The 20334-nt window shown below is 32.3% G+C and overlaps 2 protein-coding genes across 2 annotated transcripts; both read right to left on the bottom strand.

Moving 5' to 3' along the window:
• Positions 1-1008: 1008 nt before the first annotated feature.
• Positions 1009-2432, bottom strand: LOC129289156 (protein NRT1/ PTR FAMILY 7.3-like). The gene is made up of 2 exons (XM_054925964.1): positions 2393-2432; positions 1009-1355 (listed from the first exon to the last, which is right to left on the bottom strand). Exons 1-2 carry the CDS (start codon positions 2430-2432, stop codon positions 1009-1011), a joined length of 387 nt encoding a protein of 128 aa, XP_054781939.1.
• A 4910-nt stretch (positions 2433-7342) lies between these two features.
• On the bottom strand, positions 7343-9729 carry LOC129289157 (protein NRT1/ PTR FAMILY 7.3-like). The gene is made up of 3 exons (XM_054925965.1): positions 9583-9729; positions 8107-8691; positions 7343-7561 (listed from the first exon to the last, which is right to left on the bottom strand). The coding sequence occupies exons 1-3, from the start codon at positions 9727-9729 to the stop codon at positions 7343-7345; spliced, it is 951 nt and encodes a 316-aa protein (XP_054781940.1).
• Between the last annotated feature and the right edge of the window lie 10605 nt (positions 9730-20334).

The raw sequence follows: 20334 nt of genomic DNA on the forward strand, positions 1-20334 counted from the left end.
AACTATAAAAAGTTAAAATTATAGTTGTAAATTGCTAATAAAATAGTTGTACATTAATTATAGGATATTATTGTACAATATTATTGTCTTTACAGCCTTATTTCAAATTACACTCAGATTCCAAGAGATTTGCTGCAGTATTCAAATTTTGTAGGACTTCTTTGTAAACAATTCTACTCCATGGGATATATACATAATTTTCCCTATAAATTACGTTATTTATATTCATGCATATGCACCAATATTAAATGTATAATAAGTCACTTTATCAACCTCAAAAGCAACCTTTCAACCTGTACTCAAAGCCAAATTTGTTTTTCGATAATAAGTAGTCAAAGCTAAATTAATTGACACTTCTATTGTTTAAATCAATTTCATTTTGTCAATTACATTTTAAGTCAAGTATGATCGATGAAAGCTAAAAATCATATTACCAAATACTATTAAATTAATTTAGAAAATTTTAAATTATTTAATTAAAAATCTTTCAACAAATTAAAAAAACCAATGCATTGTCAAAGAAATAAAATTAATTAATAGGTACGTTTGCCTAAAATAGCTTTACTTGGAAAATTTAAATTTTTATAATTAATTAATAAGAATGTAGTTTGAATCTATAATAGGTTACAATTAAATTAACAACGGTTAAATTTTTTGATAAAATAAATGATAAAGTGACTTAATTGCTTAGATGAAATATTAATAAATAATCTTAAACTTTCTTGCCATCGATTGGAATTTATGTAACGCTTGCAACTAAGAGTGAAAAAGGGCCAGCAAATTTATCTACCTATCAGGGACCTACTTATGGATATAAATCAACCACTAGACTCATACTTACAAATTAAAAGACTGTGACACACACTATTGTAAGTATAAAATAGTTTTCTTTAAAATTTATGCATAGAAGAAGCACTTTTGAAACTCTGAACTTCAGTGGATAAAAATATGATTTATATATGCTCTTTCCATTTAAAATCCTCATACCCTAAGCTTTGGGTTGATGAATTAGCAATTGTTTTCTTCATCACTCCTCTCTTCAAATTTAACATGCCTATACCCCTTAGCACAAGCAATGTAGATAGTGAGATCTGCTACTGTCAATGTAGCCAAAAGAAAATAGAACTTGTCCAAGCGTCCCTTGTTAAGGTTTCTAGGGATCCATCCTGGCTTGCCATCTCTGTGAGAAATCTTCATAACAATAGCAACAATCAAACTGCTTGCATAGTTTCCTAGAGACATTGAAGTCATGTAAAGCGCACTTCCAAAACTCTTTAGTCTATCAGGTGCTTGCCCATTAAGAATTCTAATTGACCAACATACATGAATACCTCTGAAGCTCCAATGAGCACATACTGTGGTATTTGCCAAAAGATACTTAATGAACTTGACACTTCATTTCTGGCATTCTTTAGCCTAAAGTGCTCTACTAGCCCTACTGATAGGAGATGCGGAAGCAGAATCGTGCTAGTTTAGGGACAAACCCTGAAACAACAAAAACACAAGAACAAAAAGAAAGGGACGAAATTTATGACGGAAATAAATAAAGGTATGAAGTAAACAATAGGATAATGATTAAGAAGATCCTCTAGAGCACCTGCCTCTAGGAACCTCAACCTTCGAAGACACCACAAGAGTTGATAACGCTCTTGATCACGTCTGTTTCTCACACGGGATGCCACCACAAAGCACTAAGGCTCACAAGAGTTATAAACTCTAAAAATGAATAATTTCATTCAACTTCTGTGTTGTTTACAATAGGGAGCATGCCTAATTTATATAGGCTCATAGAAAAGAATATTTCCTAAAATTAAAACCCTAATTTCCTAATACTAAAAGGAGAAATAATATAAAATAATGATAAAATATTCAACCACATAATTTAGGAGATGTGATCCTAAAATTATGGGATTACAAAATTTAGAAATTAATACTATAATTAATTCTAACCTTTGACTAGACTCAAAATAGAAAATCAAATCAAAGGACCATTAAAATAGGAAATAATTTAGGAGACAATCAAGGGATCATAAAGGATTTAAAATCACGCCACCCTTGACTTCTTCACTAGGGTTTCATGCCTCTTTGCTTGCAAGAAGCTCAACTTGTAGTCTTCCTTGCATTGGGCTAAGGTCTGCATCTCTTGGGCTTGACTCTTCATGAGTTTGGATCTTAAATACGTTATACATGTATAGATGCTCTCCTTTGGGCTTGAAAGGAGTGCCCCAATGCTCTTCAAGCTCTTGAACTTCTTGCACAAGACTGGACAAGGCTTGCTTCATGGCTTTAGTTCGGGCTCTTGTCATTGGACCTCCAATATATTGTAATGGGTCTTTAGGTACGTTGGATTGGAAGTATTGGGCTCCTTCTATGTCATCATGTTCATGATTACCATCCTCAAGTTTCATTGCCAGTAATGCTGTGTCACCCATGCCATAAGGTCCATCATTCCCTCCCAGTTGGAAAGGATTCGTCCTTGAATCTGCAGAATCATATAAAGATAAATCAGAAACATTAAATGTGGCACTAACATTGCCATAAGAGCTAGGCAAATCAATCTTGTAAGCATTATCATTAATTCTTTCCAAAACTTAGAAAGGTCTATCTCCTCAAGCTTGAAGTTTGGACTTCCTTTGATTAGGAAATCTCTCTTTCCTTAAATGTAACCAAACCCAATCTCCAAGCTCAAAGATCACATGTCTCCTGCCTTTATTAGCTTGCTTGGCATATTGCTCATTCTTTCGCTCTATGTTTGCTTTAACCTTAGAATGTAAGTCCTGTACAAACTTAGCTTTAAAATGATTCATATGATCAGTCAAAGATTTACTATAAATCAGAATTTTATCAAAGTAAAGCACAACAAATTTGCCTTTAAACTTTCTAAAAACATGATTCATTAATGCCATAAAAGTACTATGAGCATTGGTCAAACCAAAAGGCATAACTAACCATTCATATAACCCAAATTTACTTTTAAAGGTAGTTTTCCATTCATCACCCTCTTTCATACGAATTTGATGATAACCACTTCTAAGATCAATTTTAGAAAAGATAGAAGCACCATGTAATTCATCAAGCATATCATCAAGTCTAGAGATAGGGTAACGATACTTTACAGTGATTTTGTTGATTTCTTTACAATCAACACACATCCTCCAAGATCTGTCTTTTTTTGGCACCAAGATAATAGGGACAGCACAAGGGCTAAGGTTCTCACGCACAAAGCCTTTCACCATCAATTCCTCTACTTGGCACTGGATCTCCTTAGTCTCTTTAAGGTTAGCCCTATAAGCAAGCTTGTTTGGAATAGTAGCTCCGGGCAAGAAATCTATCCTATGCTCAATTCCTCTTAAGGGAGGAAGTCCATCAAGAATTTCATCAGGGAATATATCTCTATAATCCTGCAACAAAGAGACAACACTAGAAGGCAAAGTGGGGTTAAAAGTATTAGTAGAAAAATATATATTCTTAGGAATTACAATAAGAGCTTGCTCACTCATCAAAGCCTCTTGAATCTTACTTTTCCCACACAATAATATTTTCTTTTCACTATTTTCCTTCACTCCCACTATTCTATTTTTTTTCTTTTCTTACCTTCTCACCACTCTTTTTCCTCTCTTTTGATTGATTTTCAAGTAAAGTAATACTCTCTTTCTTTTCTCTCTTACTCATGCCACAATCAAGGAGATCTCTCCTTTGCTTGTAATCTTGAGTAATCTTTAGTTGATCTTCATAGACTTAGATGGGCCTAAGAGGATTTAATACAATAATCTTGCCTTTAAAAGGCACCTTGTAACAATTTCTAAAACCATCATGAGTAGCCTTACTATCAAATTGCCAAGGCCTACCTAATAACAAGTGTCCAGCAAGCATAGGGGCTACATCACATAATACATCACAAGTATAAACTCCCACAGAGAAAGTAATCAACACTTGCTTAGAAACCCTAATTTCAGCAGAATCATTCAACCATTGCAATTTGTGGGGCTTAGGGTATGGAATTAAAGGTAAAGATAATTTATTTACAAGTAAAGTGCTAGCGACGTTAGTGCAACTGCCACTATCAATTACCATGCTACACACTTTCTCTTTGATAAAGCATCTAGTGTGAAAAATATGCTTGCGTTGCTCATGTTCATCATCCTCCTTTGGTTGAATATTGAGAGCTCTTCTTGCCACCAAGATAGAGTCAACTACACTATTGCATTCAAGCTCATCATTTGATTCATGGGAGGTAGAATCATCATCAACATTATCAGCATCATCTTTATCACTTTCATGCACACTATCATAGCCACCATCATCTCTCAAGATCATAACCTTTTTATTGCTACAATCTTTCACCATGTGACCCATACCATGACATTTGAAACACTTAATAGGAGAAGTGTTAGATGAATAAGAAGAAGGTTTAGGGTTAGAAGTTTTACCCTGATACTTGGTCTTTATTTCTTCCTTGGCCTGGGATGTATCTTTGGCTTTGAAATCCTTCCATTTGGAAGTTGTCTTGGAGTCTTTCCAAGAGGGCTGGAACGTTTGTTCTTATTTCTCTGCTCCAACTTTATAGCCTTGTGTATGAGCTCTTCCTTGTCCACAAAAGTGTACAAGTCAAACTTATCTCTCAACTCTGGCCTCAAGCCATCCATAATTCTTGACATTACTTCACGTTCATTTTCTTGAATGTTTGCATGAAACTTTAAGATATTCAACTCGTGCACATACTCCTCCACTGTCATAGATCCTTGAGAAAACATTCTCAATTTTCTATTCAGCTCTGTGTAGTAGTAGCTGGGGACATAAGCCTTTCTCAAGTACCTTTTAAGCTTCTCCCACGTTTTAATGGGCTTTTTCCCAAGTTGGCTTCTTTTGTACTGTAAATCTTGCCACCAATAAATAGCATGGTCAGTGAAATTCAAAGAAGCAGTTTTTACCTTCCTTGACTTAGACAAATCAAAAGTCATGAAGATTTGGTCCATCTTCATTTCCCAATCAAGGTATTTTTTTGGATTGTTGCTACCCTTGAATGAAAGATACTTTACTTTTTGGTTCAGTAAGTCAACACCACGCTTTGAGGATTTCTTTCCCTTAGGAGAAGGGGGTTCTTCATACTCCTCATCATCGCTGGGGATCTTATGCTTCTTTCCTTTAGAAGAGGAAGTCTTCGGCTCATCTTTATCATCTTTATGGAACCTATGATCAAGTTCCAAGCGAAACTGCTGCAACTGTGTTTTGATAAGTTCTAAAACAGAGTTCATATCAATACTAGGGGATTCATTCTTGTTACTCATGTTCACAGAAGCACTAGAAATCATATAAGATAAAAATAAGTCCTCACACACACAAACTCACGTGTTTACTCTCAAGATAAATAAAATCACTCGTGTTTCATAAAAAAAATTAATGGCTTTTTTTTTAATGATGAAAAACACACTTGCCTTTTACCACTCACTAAGCTTGTGGATAGAATCCAATGGTGAAACCAACACAAATCAAGAAACTAAGGAACAATCAAGTGAATATCTTCTAAATTAAGGAAACTAGAAAACAAGCACAAGATGAAAAGAGGATTTTTTTTTTTTTGCAATTTTGAAACAAATAGGAAAGCAAAATTTTCAAATAAAATTAAGCTTGTTAAAGAAAAACCACACGTGACAATAAAAATAAGAAAGAAAGAAATAAAAGTCAAAGAGTCAAATACTCAAAGACAAAAATAGAAAACTAAATAAAATAAGAGAGTAGCACAAATAGCAAATAAGAGAGTAGAGAATTTGAAAAGTGCTACTAAAAATTAAAAATAAGAAAGTAATCAACGTATAAGACTTTCTTATCACCCAAGTTGACTTTTCTCTTTAGGCAACCTCTTGGTGACTTGGAGTTCAAGAATAACCTTTTTCTACAGTCATAACTCACAACAATATATTTTTTTATAATTTTTTTGAATTTTCGGATTTTTTCTCTCTTTTTTTTTCTCAACACACTAACACTTTTTTTTTCCTTTTTTTTGCACGAATTTCTAGGTATTTTTTTTTCTCTTTTTTTTTGAGAAGGCTAATAAAATGAAAACTCACATAAGATAAAAAGTCACAAAGATGAAGAAGAGAAAAACCAAAAGATAGAAGTAGATGGGGTAGATAAGAGATGATCACAAAAAGAAATAACTCAAGATGAAAAAGAAGAAGGAAGGACAAGAATTTAAACCAAAACTAGCAACTAAAGCTCTGATGCCAATCTGATAGGGGACGCGAAAGCAGAATTGTGCTAGTTTAGGGACAGAACCCTAAAACAACAAAAACACAAGAACAAAAAGAAAGGGACAAAATTTATGACGGAAATAAAGAAAGGTATGAAGTAAACAAGAGGATAATGATCAAGGAGAAGATCCTCTAAAACACCTGCCTCTAGGAACCTCAACTTTCGAAGACATCACAAGAGTTGATCATACTCTTGATCACGTCTGTTTCTCACACAGGATGCCATCACAAAGCACTAAGGCTCACAAGAGTTATAAACTCTAAAAATGAATAATTTCATTCAACTTCTGTGTTGTTTACAATAGGGAGCATGCCTAATTTATATAGGCTCATAGAAAAGAATATTTCCTAAAATTAAAACCCTAATTTCCTAATACTAAAAGGAGAAATAATATAAAATAATGATAAAATATTCAACCACATAATTTAGGAGATGTGATCCTAAAATTATAGGATTACAAAATTTAGAAATTAATACTATAATTAATTCTAACCTTTGACTAGACTCAAAATAGAAAATCAAATCAAAGGACCATTAAAATAGGAAATAATTTAGGAGACAATCAAGGGATCATAAAGGATTTAAAATCACGCCACCCTTGACTTCTTCACTAGGGTTTCATGCCTCCTTGCTTGCAAAAGGCTCAACTTGTAGTCTTCCTTGCATTGGGCTAAGGTCTGCATCTCTTGGGCTTGACTCTTCATGAGTTTGGATCTTAAATACATTATACACGTATAGATGCTCTCCTTTGGGCTTGAGAGGAGTGCCCCAATGCTCTCCAAGCTCTTGAACTTCTTGCACAAGACTGGACAAGGCTTGCTTCATGGTTTTAGTTCGGGCTCTTGTCATTGGACCTCCAATATGTTGTAATGGATCTTTAGGTATGTTGGATTGAAAGTATTGGGCTCCTTCTATGTCATCATGCTCATGATTACCATCCTCAAGCTTCGTTGCCATTAATGCTATGTCACCCGTGCTATAGGGTCTATCACTTGCTGATACCATGGTCATCAGTGCTACGATGAGTCCGATTCCCATCCTTTGAAGCTCTGTGAGTCCTTTGTTGTTCATCTTTTGGGCGATGAGAGGGTTAAGTAAGAACTCGCTCGTAAAAGAAGATGAAAGCAGAGGCGCTTATGATGTTGAATATAGCCACGCTTGCTGGAGGAATTTTGAAAGATGAAATTCTAGTGTCCATTGATGCACCTTGTTCTACAGATAGTGATGACATTTGAGTATAAACAACGGAGTATAACATGGTGCATAGCCAAATTGGGATTAGTCTTAGTATGCATTTAACTTCTTCAACCTGAGTCACAGTACAAAGATGCCATTGATCGAGCTAGAAGTTTTATTCATCTTTCTTAACTCTTCAGGTATCTTAAATGCTGCTTTATCCAAGAATCTGATGAAATAAATATAAAAATAAATTAATAGAAACTTTTGAAAACATTAACAATTCATTGAAACAGGTTGAATATGTTATAAACCTTTTGATAGCTCAACTTGAAGGAACTTGGATATTATAATAACAAGCGAGTGAGCACAGTATGAGGATAAAATTAGATGTCCTATCGCTATAACATAATTAATAATCTGATAAGAAGTTTAAATCTTCAAGATTGGGAAAAAAAGTTAGTAGGACTAGCAAGTAATAAGGAGAAAACATAGCAAGTATATATAAGATCATGTAAATACAAATGTGGCTGAAATACGTTGACATATTTAAATATCAGAAGTCTGGTAATTTCAAGTTCTGTAATAAAACAAATGATCAATATATCACAATGAAATGTGTTTGTATGTGCTCTTGCGCGTGATTGTACATATGTGCGGATGAGCGTGAAACAATACTTGAATAATTAAAATGACGAGGTCAACATACCTAAGTCCTTCAGTGTGCACTATCTTTCTTCCTCGATTAGAATATTCTTCAACTTCAAAAAGGTTGTCATCCCCAGAGATACCCTTGACCTTCCATTTTCTTGTTGCTGCAACAATGACTTGACAAAATCTAGGAATCGGATTTCCTCCTGGTTTAAAGTATCTGTACCTCGTAGTACCACAAAGGAACAAGATCAAAGCAAGACTAGCAGATCCTGTTGAGGTCCAAAATCCTAGAGTCCACATAGCTTCACTCTCAAAATAACCTAATACTGTGTCGGAGAAGAGAGATCCAATGTTGAGAGCGAAATAGAAATAACTGAAGAATGCTTTCTTTGAGTGTCCTTCTTCTGGGTCAGCTTCATCGAACTGATCAGCACCAAACGTGGCAATGTTGGGTTGGTATCCTCCATATCCTAGGGCTATTAGGTATATTGAGGTGTAGAACAAAGCTTTCTGATATGGCAAATGAGATCCACATGTAAAGTGTTCATCTCCACAACCACTAGGTTTCAGTAAAAACCTGGAGGATGTTAGCGACAATAGCCCCAGACCCTGTCATTTGTATATATAATCATTCCATGAGAACACAAAAAAAGTATGAGAAGTAAAGATTGTAATATAGCTGGTACAGAATCGAAGAAGAGAAAACGCCCTCAAATTAAAGAAAAACTTCTCAAATTACTTGATGTCATACAAAGCAATGGAAGCTTGATTTATATTCATCCAATCTCGAGTCTCACATTAATGAGCCTTACAAGTGAAGTGGGATTTATAAGTGTGACAGGCTCTTTTTAATAATAGGTTAGCTTTTTAGGATGGATTTTCTCTTTAAACTTATGCTCATGACACATTCTTGGGCTTATCATGAAAGCAAGGCATTTGAGATAGGGTTATAATTATTCTTTTTTTTTTTTTTGCTTAGGGAAGTTAGAAACTATTATTTGATGATTATAAGCCATCATATAATGATTAATATTGTAACTATGGGTAGCTCATGGGTGGCTATTTACTCATCCATTCTAAGTGATGAGGTACTCAACCCCCTAAATCATGTTCTCAAGTTTTAACTTGGAAAAATGACAATTAGGGACCCATATAAGAACATTAATGATAATTATAAATTTTGAAATATTAAAATCTCAATAACAAACCATGGTCTTTTATTGCAACTAAAGACCACATGGTCTGTTATTGGCATTTTAATAATTCAATGTGTGTAATTATCATTAATGTTCTTATGGGTTCCCTAATTGTCATTTTCCCTTTTAGCTTAGTCTATATTATCAAATACTAGATAGTTTATTAACAAGATATCACAAAGATTTCTCTATTTTCTTCATTAACATAATTAAGTGAATTCTGCTTGAAGGGGAAAAATAAAATGTTTCTTATACTCTAATATATTGCTCAGCAAAGGGGAAAAGAGATATCCAAAGAACTTACAAGAACAAGGATGGCTTGGAAGACAACACAAGTCTTGTACCTCCCCCAATAGGAGTCACTGAGGAAGGCACCTACAAGGGAACACATATAGACTGTTCCTGCCCATTCACTTACGTTGTTGGCTGCATTTGCATTATCTTGTCCCATCACTCTTGTTTGAAATAGCACCAGATTCGCGTCCACTCCTAAAAATGCTAACGTTGCTAGCCCTTGATTCACTGCTTCATAAATAAATAATAATTATGATACAAGCTTTCTGGATTATCTATAACTTAACGGCTATGTGCACCGTGAGTGAAAAAAGACAACATTTAAGGATATGCTAAACATGTGACTTGGTGGAAAATTGTTCTAAGTTACTCTCTAGTGTCCTTATTATAAGACCTTCCCCATAATTTTTTAATGAATTAAAGGGCATTTTTGCCTCTTCAACTACTAACATAGAAGTGTCTGGTATCCTAACTATGTTTGCTGTGCAATATCCCCTTCAACATTTGAAAATAATACAATTTTGTCCTTACTGTTAAAAAGAATGAGTTTGACCATTAATTGACTTAAAAAATTACAAAAAAGGACCTTTTATGAAAATTAATATTGACTAAGTTTCTTAAATTACAAATAAATTAAAGACTAATGTATGTTATTTCTTAGCTATATAAATGATTAAAATAGCATTTTAACCGACTACTTTGATCAACTACCAGGTAATTAGAAGATTATAATTACCAGTATTATTGCCAACAATAGTAGTCCAATAATTAGCCCTGTCAAAGATATTTTGGTCTTTTTACATGGTAAGGTAATTATTTATAGTTTCTGGTTTCTTTTTTTTGTAGTTGTAGATCTTTTTGTACAATTTTTTTGAGTCAACTGACATTCAAAATTAACATTTGTTAACGCTAGAGGTAATATTATACTATTTTTAATTGTCGAAGGGGAATATTGCACTATGAAAAAGTTTAGGATACTAGACACTTTTTGCAAATATATAATTGAAGGGAAAAAATACCCTTTAATCCTTTTTAATATAAGACTTTCTTTCCTTTCTAACTGTCCTATGCTTTGATATTTCTATACTTAGTAAATAACCTCCTAACTAATTAACGAACTTCATTGAAGATAATTTTAAAATTTTGATGGAATTAACTAATTTTAACTAGATTTATTAACTTACATGAAGTTGTTAATAAGTCACTATACTAGCTTAATCTATAACTAGATTTAGGCCATGCTCATTGCATCAAGTATGAGGATCAAGTGACTGTCTCACTATTTATAAATTATGATTAAATTTTATATTATATATTGATATACTTATTATCTGTCGAAGAATTTCTTCCCAATATTATTCTAATAAGGATTCAAGAAAGTTGGTTTGGTGACTGAGATTGGCTAACTATTTTTTGTGTATTTTTAATTTATTCATTACAGGATGTCGTTGCAATACTACAATAATTAACAACACCCCACAAACACACATAATATGTAATAACTAATAATGTAGTTGAGATACCCTTGAAAAAATCACGATATTAATTTAATTTAAACAAAATATTATAAGTTATTAATTCAGATCTTCCATATTTGTTAAAAATGCAGTCCCCCTGTTTCTGTAACTTGTATGTACACTTAAGAGAATTTAAATAATTAAAGGAAAAATCACATCTAAGGACCTATGAAGAAAGTTATTTACTGATAAGGACAAATAACAAGTTATACCATTCAAGAAAAATAAGTCTATATTTTCATTTTAATAATAATCCATTTTATATTAGTCTTTGTTTGCGAATAATTTTTTCCACAGGTTCTTAGATGCGATTTTCCCATATTAAATTACCAAGGATTAGATTTCCGCAAACCAAGTTCCTGTTCTTCCTCGTACTGCAGGATGTCCCTGCCTATCAGATGATCCAACCGCTGTGTAATCCTCTTGTTTTAACCTGATCTTTTCCTCCATAACAACAGTATCCTGAATATAAGTGTACTCTGTGTGTGTGATTGAATAATCACAATATTAAAATGTATTAAAATGTATTAAGAAGTAAAGTAAAATATCTTAAGCATGTGAAAATACAGAAAACGTAAATATATTTAATCATTAACCACTACCTGCGATAGGGAATGTTTTAAAACGTAAAACACATTTGATGAATGTTCACATTGATGCTTCCAGCAAACTAAATGAAGGGAAAAAGAAAGAAAGAAAGAAAAAGATTTAGATTAAGGGCCTGATTGATTTTTAAAAAAAAAATTAAAAAATTGTTCGGATAAGTGTTTTGGATTTAATTGTTTCAAAAATTGTTCTTATTTTTGTTTTTAAAAACAAAAAGTGGAAACATCTTAAATTTGTTTTCATTTTACCTTTTTTATTTTCAAAATACATTATATTTAAATATTAGAAAATGTAGTCAACTTGACCAATTTCTATTATAAACCGTTACTATTAATCGCTTACAACTATCATTATTAGCCTATTTTTAATTTCTAAAACTGTTTTTTAATTAACATAACTAAAATATTTTAATTTTTTTTATTTTAAAAAACAATTTTGAAAATTACATTATAAAACAGTTTCTAAAAATAAATGAGAACGGTAACCAAACATGCCCTCACATCTGTAATTAAGAACTAACCTGTTCTTGCTAGTGACATGCGATGACCACAAGTAGAACTCTCAATAGATGAATTGATCATAGAATAGAAAGGAGCAAAGCATGTGCTCGTACGAAGAGAAATATATTAGTGAGGAGTGATACGAGAGTAATGGAGATTAGCGGTTATATATATACACATATGTAAGTATGCATCCATAGAGGTTAGGGAGGAGATTAAGATTTAATACGTACGTGAAAAGTCAGTGTGTCGTTTAATGTATAACATAAGCCAAACATTACGAGGTTATACTATATTGATGTAGAGAAGCCGAAAATGAGTTCGACACTAGCATGCAATAGCGTTTAGCACGTAGGATTTCTTGTTTCTTTCACGGTTAGACCAGGTTTAAATTTGCTAGTGTTACTTGATATCGACGTTTCCCAAAACGTATATGCTTCTTTTATAGGAAAATCTGGTAGTGAAAGAAGAAAAGACATAAAATAATAATGTTGCGTTTGATGGAAACCGAAAATGTACGTAGTTCCATTTGTTTGTACGGAAATATGAAAAGTTGGGTCGCTAAGGATGGAGGTGAAAAAGACGATTCATCTTCTCGTCCAGACAATCAATGATCGATTCATGAAATGCCAATAAGTACCGTTCGCATGAGGTATCACATCAACATAAATTCGATCTTAAATATTTCTTTTTTATTTCCAACATAATCTTATCCATCCATTTTAATTTTAAAATGCAAAATAAATAAACCAAATTCTTATGCAAAAATTACTACCAAATTAAAGTGATAGGGATGATCCAACCAATCAAATGAGTGTTAGGGATTAAGATTTTCTTATTAGGATGACTTACTCTAATTCATTTATTTTATTTCCCTTCATTTATAGTGACGATAATATTCTTAAAATATCTTAATTACCTTCTAGTATATTAGGGTATGTCTAAATAGCATTGAGTTGGCTTTCACTAGCTCAAGATAACCTAATTTGATCTTAAAGTTACAATTTAAGTCATCACATATACTAAATTATTCCTAATTTAGTTATTTGCATTTATCTCTTTAGGTTTAAGCTGCTTTTTCACCTTTCAATTTATCAAGCAATCCATAGGCATATCATATATGGTGACTGTCTATATAATAAAAAACTCAAAGCAAGAGAGATAAATATAAATGTAAAACATAAATTCTCATAGATAATAAATCATATCTTCAATGGGTAAATAAAGAAAACCAAACGAAGAGCAAGTTCATCCCAACTTCTCCCTACCCTATTTGGGAACTTAGAAAGAACTCAGAGTTATTGCAACAAATTCCCGATAAAAAGAATGACTTGACTAAAGAAAATAAATAAAGAGTGAGGAAATCGACTCCCAGATCAGAAAAATCCCCTCAAACCCGCCGTGCTCTACCTTCCACCTTCTACCTTCTACTTCAAATATCTCATTTTAAGATTAATTCTACAGCTACCACACGTCTTGTAGTCACATTTGCCCGCAATCGAGCCCTTTGTTTTATGTTTGTCTCTGTGGTCGAAGCACAAATCTCTCTCATCTCATCTGTGCAGGTGTGCGAGAAGTGAGATCGTCTCACGTCTAGCACTGGTCATCATCTATGTTGTGCTCATCCAGTGGTGGAAATGAACAGAAATGAAATGGATCTTCCAGAGGGGTTTATCCACAACTGGTTAATACTCGTGCTACCTTCGACCGCTAACGGACATAACCAGATGCCAGGATTCTACGTTCTTCGTCCATTTTTGGTCTCTTTTAGCTTCCTTTCTCTGCAAATTGCATAAAATACTCAGTGAGGTGATAGAATCCTATTTCCCATATTTTAAGCTACAGTTATTCGAATTGAAAGCCAAAAGCCTATTATAATAATTTATGTATAAATTGGTCTTATCTCTCATATTAATTGTCTAACCAAACTATGACAAACTTCCATTATTAACTAAAATCACCAATGAATCATCAGATATATATACACACACTAAAGAATGATCAACCACAAGACAAATAAAAACAAAAAAAATAACATAGTTTTGAGCTATTGAGAATTTTTTAAAAAAATGAAAAAAATAGTCTCTTGAACATTTCTTACTTGTTTGATAACATTTTACTTTAGAAACCCTTATCTGGCAACGGGAGCTATCTTAAATTCCAAAGAGACGAGAAGAAACTAAAAGAATTGAAAATTCAAGCTCCATCTTGAATTCTTCTAACTTTTGGTATTATCTAGAATTTTAGGCTAACTTATAAAAATTCTAGAAAAGGTGGATCGAGCACATTCTCGTCATGCTTTCAAAGTTAAGAGTCCTCGTTATGAGAAAAATATTAAAATTGATTTGACATACTTGCCCGGCCCACTGATACAGTTCAATCGTTCATCTAGGATCATTTGGTTTGCGCTTTCCAATTTTCTGGATTTCTTACCTTAGCTTAGAAAATTAATTCTGCCAAAAAAAAAACTTAGAAAATTCTTGTCTTAGACCATACTCATCCACGTTAGGTGATATGAGACTTGTTTTAAATCCCTAGGTGGCCTGTATAAAGAAAAATTATAAAACATGACTTTTGTCTTTCCGCTTACTATAGTTAAATAAATATTCACAACTGCTTAGTTGTCATTCTTTTTAGAGCCTGTCCTGTGCCCAATCTTATAAAGTTCATATCTAGAGTTATAGGACTCCATCTAATGTGATCTTGGACTTGTTGGAAACCTTAAGACGCCGTCTATGACATAAAATATGAAACAGGACATTTGTTAACCCAGTTGACACAGTTTAATTAAGAAGACTAAATTTATAATAGCCGTGTCCAAAACTCAAACCAGCATGGTTCCAAGTTTATATTAGCCCTTAACAAGTCTAGTCGCACAGTAAAATTTTCCATTTCCATCGAGCTCGTTTAGGTCAGTCTTGGGAGTAAAAAATTCATTGTATTTCTACAGAATTTCAAAATCCAGCAATATAAATTTAAATTTGCATGTTTTTACGTAGCTTGTTAAGAACATGTACATAACGCTTTCATGCATTCATTTCCACTCTAGAGGTCATTCAAACTGAAATTATTATCATATTTGCACCTCACTTCATTATAAACAAAATTTATATACAAGATACATAAATCAGTCTCAAGATGATCTTTTAACATATCAAGTACTCCTCTTTTTTGCCTCTTCCATGAGTTCTTTCCCTTGCTTGGACTAAGTAACAGATTTGGAACATTGTTTGGGAAGGTGAGATTTCACAATCTCAGTAGCAAATAACATCCACTTCCACAGGCATAATGGCAATGAAACACATAACGAGCATTGCTAATTAAAAGTTAACATGGCACGAATTTCATTCAACTCTTGAACAGAACATTTGGCATACGAAAACAGTCGCATAAGCATTCCCGAACATAGCATAAAATTTCACATGCAAAGCACAATGAACACTTGACCACAAAACAAGAGAAAATTATAGTTTGTTACCTGATTTCGTTGACTTTGCACTTGTTTCTCTCCAACTTTAGGGTTCCGTTCCAACTTCCCAATTGAATTTCTCTTTCTTTCAGTCAATCCTATCATGCAATACAGAACATATCCATAAACCAAATTTCTAAAAATGACACTATTAAAAAAATTGCATACATCTTTAGTCTACATTATACTTTTATACTCCATTTGGATGAAAAGAAATGTTGAGAGGAAAGAAAGAGAAGAGAAATGGAGAAGCGAGAAAACTAGAGAGATAATGTTATTACTTCTTATGTTTGGATGGACAGAGGAAAATATAGAGGAAACAAAATAGGCAAAAACCACAATGACAATAATACCCTTACATTTGGATTTATTATGTCATTGTTTCATTAAAATACACCGAAGAAAAATCATATTAAAATTCATCAAAATATTTTGAAATAAAACTATTTCGTCAAAAATTATATTTTTATATTTTTCTAATTAAACATCAAAATGGATAGTTTTTTAAAATAAAATATAATAGTTTAAAATCAAAATGGATAATTTTATATTTAAAAATTTAAAAATAAAATCAATGATATTGTTCCATATTAAACGCCAACAAGAGCACATAGAAGAAAAGATTGTTTCGAACTAATGAACACCAAATGAAAAGGAATAAAAAAAAAAGCATGACAAATTTCATATTAAATCAAGTAGCATATACAAGTCCCCTAATTGTGGAGGTCTGAAACGGAGTCCAAAGCCGTGGAGATCGAAGGGGAGTTCGAAGATGGATACTAGATCACTGGAAAGCCAATGGTCCCAAAGCGTGGGTGAATTAGAAAGAAGGTGCGACTGTAATTTGGATTTTTTTTTTTTTTGGAGGGCAGATGCAAAAAGAATAATCTCTTCTCAAAATCTTTCCACTCATGGAGAGAAAAGTTGGGGAGAAAATGTGGTGGATCCATGCCTTATTTTTCTTCTCACTTTTTTGTCCCCCCCCCCCCAACTTTTTCTTCATCATCAAAATTGGGAAAAATCGTTTCGCTCCCTTAGTTTTCTTTCCTCCCATATTCTCTTCTCATCCAAATGGGGGGTTAGAGCCTAAACTTGACTTCCTATTCCATTGACCCTGAAATTGGGAGATTAGCACTATCCTACATGATTTTGGCCAATAAAATTATTGGTAATGTCAATTTTAGCAAAATCACATTTCTCCGTATGGACATAAGTTTGGGTGACAGCATGCCTATCACCAACTTTCAAAGTTGCTTCAAAACATCATTCTAACTCTACCAAGAGTTACAATCCCATTATAGCATTTATAAATATACCAAATCATATCTAAATCCTTTGTTTGCATATATCCAAATAAACAGGGCTGTACATCGTACACAATTTTCCCAATCAAATCCTCACACCAAATACCAATTAACTCCTTTAGACGGGAATTGAATCCTGACCTCTTGAAGACTATGGAACTACTTCCTTGATTCTCCTTCTTGAGAGTAATTATCTATATATCCAAAAATTTTAACATCAATTTTTTTATTAATTCTTATATTACTGTTTTAAATTTCTCCTTTTAGATTTTAAGTGGGAATTAGGTCTCTTTAATTTTGTCTGATATATGGGTTAATTTTTTTTCCTCATATAAATACAAAGTAAATTCCATTTACTACTAAATTAACCCAATTAAGTCTAAATAAATATAAAATTATTTAATGCTCTTAATTTTGAACTTCTCTATCTTGAAATATTAATTCAGTGAATATAATTGCAACTAATTTTCGTTGACTGGGGTCTCCCCCTAATCTACCTAATAACTTAAACGTGTCACTTTGTTAAAATCAGGAATACTGACAATTAATTCCTCACTTGTTTTGACATTCTTTTTCATATTTTTACTTCATATTCTTAGGCATCGATCTCTCAACTTTCTGGAGCATTTTCTATGTCCTCACTTACTATTATTTATAATTGTTAACTTCTAAAATTTCACGTCATTTCAGCTTATCTTCCTTAGATTTTATTATAGTTTGGCACAATCGTACATATTATGACTACTCAAATCAGAAATTGTGCATATTATATTGGGTTTGCATGCATGGGTTTATTTTTGTTAATTTCAGGGTAATTGAAAAATATTTCATTTAAGGTTGTGTTGGAGGCATTTTTGTTCCTTTTATGATGTTTCAAAAGGTTTTAAAATGAAAAAGTCAAATGCAAAGGTGAATAGTCATGTTAAATTAACATGGGAGAAGTGTATAGTACTGACCAAAGCTGCTACAAAGTCGTGACTCTATTCTTGACTTTCACCACTGATAGTAAAATGAAATGTTTTTGATTAGCTGAAGAACTTAGGATTGAATATATATTTACTGTTGCTTTGTCTCGGGTTATATTGTTGAGACACCTTGGGAGCTTGGTTTTGCTAAAGTTTGGGACTTGAAAGAGCTTTAAGCAAGGATTTGAAGATTTAAAGACATTTGAAGTTTCATTTTCTGAGTTCCTCTATTTCTTCTCCCTTTTCTCTCTTATAATCTAAGTTCAAATATTTTTTATATTTGTAACTGCTAGATCCTTATGAGCTAAACATTTTATTCTATGATTACTTTGAACCCTTGTATGAATTAACATTAATTTTCTCATCTTTTGTGATTAATGATATATGAATATTTATTTTACTCTTATCTTAATGTTGCTAAGTATTTGGCCGCTATTTAAATAATTTGTTTATTTGAGTGAAGCTGAGAGAGAACTAGCTTAAGTGTACAATTTAGATAAAATAATATAAGAACTTGAAATATACATGCATCTTAAATGAATGGTTTCGTTGGTAAAATAAAGATATACTTGCTAATTAACCTTACATAACCATAATAGTAAGGTTGTCAAGCTCGCAAGTTTAAATAAATTTATAATAGGAATTTAAACTCAAATTATAACTTCGAATCTAAACTTGTAAGACTTTATCTCTATTAATAAATAACCAATAAAAGTATACGATTAAATAAACTAAAAATAAAAATATGGTCATAATTTGATTTAAATATATTTCAAATATAAATAATTAAAATTAAATCCACCTAAATTGGTAGATTATCATACTCAATGTAAAGATTTTAAAATAGGGCATCTTATTTTTAGTATTTCTTGTGTTTATTAATATTAGTTTACTTTTATTTTCTTTGAAGTGGGTCCTACCTTTTCTCTGACCGAATTCTATATAGTATATACTTAACTTAGTTAATTTGGTAAAAAAATAGATGAGGTTAGTAAGTTTAATCAAGTTTGTATCTAGTTTAACTTTACAAGTAAACTAACATGAGTTAGAAACATTAAAATAGTAAACTTGGAGAGTGAACTCGCGATGTAATTGAGTTTGCATCTAATATGAGTCTATCAGCAGTAGTAGATACTATTTTATAAGCTAGAAATATAAAAATGGTAAACTGAAGAGTTAACTTGAGAATTTGACAATAATACATATTAGGGTTGGAGCTTAAAAATTAGCTATATCTTATTAATTTCAATGCTTGTTCTTGACTTCAAAGAGCTTACAATGCAAAGGATAAAAGTAGTCCTAGCTAGGTTTTTAATCTTGAAGTCTAAGAATCACTTATCTTTGTCATTTTCTAGCTTTTAATCTAATTTGAAAATTAAAATCAACCTTGTCGAACTATTTGTGTTTTCCTCAATTTAATTGAACTTGCATAGTCTTTTACTTTACTTACTCTTTATTATTCGTCATGACCTTTGTACTGGTGGAGAACCAACAAAACCACTGAATTATACAGATTAACAAAACATAATTAAATTCCCTTGAAATCCCTTAATTGTTGAGATTTCTCTCTTTTCTATTTCATTTACCTTGAGTACATCCCAAATCCTTCTTATAGCTCCCATCTAATTTGAAAAATAACCTACTAATTAAAAATTTTTTCATATTCCTACAAGCACTTGGGTCTAACTTTTGAGACATTACATTTTTTCCACGGTTATGGCATTGTTCTTGACTAGACCAGGATCCAACGTCATAGTCAATGCGGCCAGCAATTAATCGGCTTGTCTGATTTTAACAACCTTTTTTGTCGATTATTTTGATTATATTTTAGTTTAATTTTCAGCCCATTATATGTAAATAAGTGTTTCGTGTGCATGACAAGTGAATTCATTAAGTAGCATGTCTATGTCAATTGGACTCTGATTTTTCTATTTTACTTGCATTTTTGCGTATGTTTTTTTTTTTTTTGTCAGTGGTTTAGGCTCTAATAGCCTCTTATGGAATTTAAATTTTGGGCTAAAGTTGTCAATTAGGATTTCTATTAGAGTTTTAGAAAGAGCCCTAGCTTAGTCAAGGAGTCTTTTATTCCTTCACATACACCATTATTATATATGTACATCTTCAAATGACGAGACTGGTTATGAATGAATATGAACTTTCTTCTTTTGACAAGCTTTGCCAATTTCATAGTGTTTCTTTTGATACCCCGTGGCGAATTCGAGGTTAATTAATCATTGTTGGGAGTGTGTGTCTATCATACATGCTACTTGTTATGGGGGATCTCCCATAAAGTTTCTTCTATGCTTATGTTGTACCAACTTCATGGACCTTCAAAGCACATTGTAACATCCCAAAAATTTAGGTGTTATCAATAGAGGATATTCATTTAAACTTATATGTC

This window comes from Prosopis cineraria, unplaced genomic scaffold (assembly GCF_029017545.1).
Source record: "Prosopis cineraria cultivar Desert tree isolate PC_DT_omini unplaced genomic scaffold, ASM2901754v1 PC12, whole genome shotgun sequence".
NCBI classification, from domain to species: domain Eukaryota; kingdom Viridiplantae; phylum Streptophyta; class Magnoliopsida; order Fabales; family Fabaceae; genus Prosopis; species Prosopis cineraria.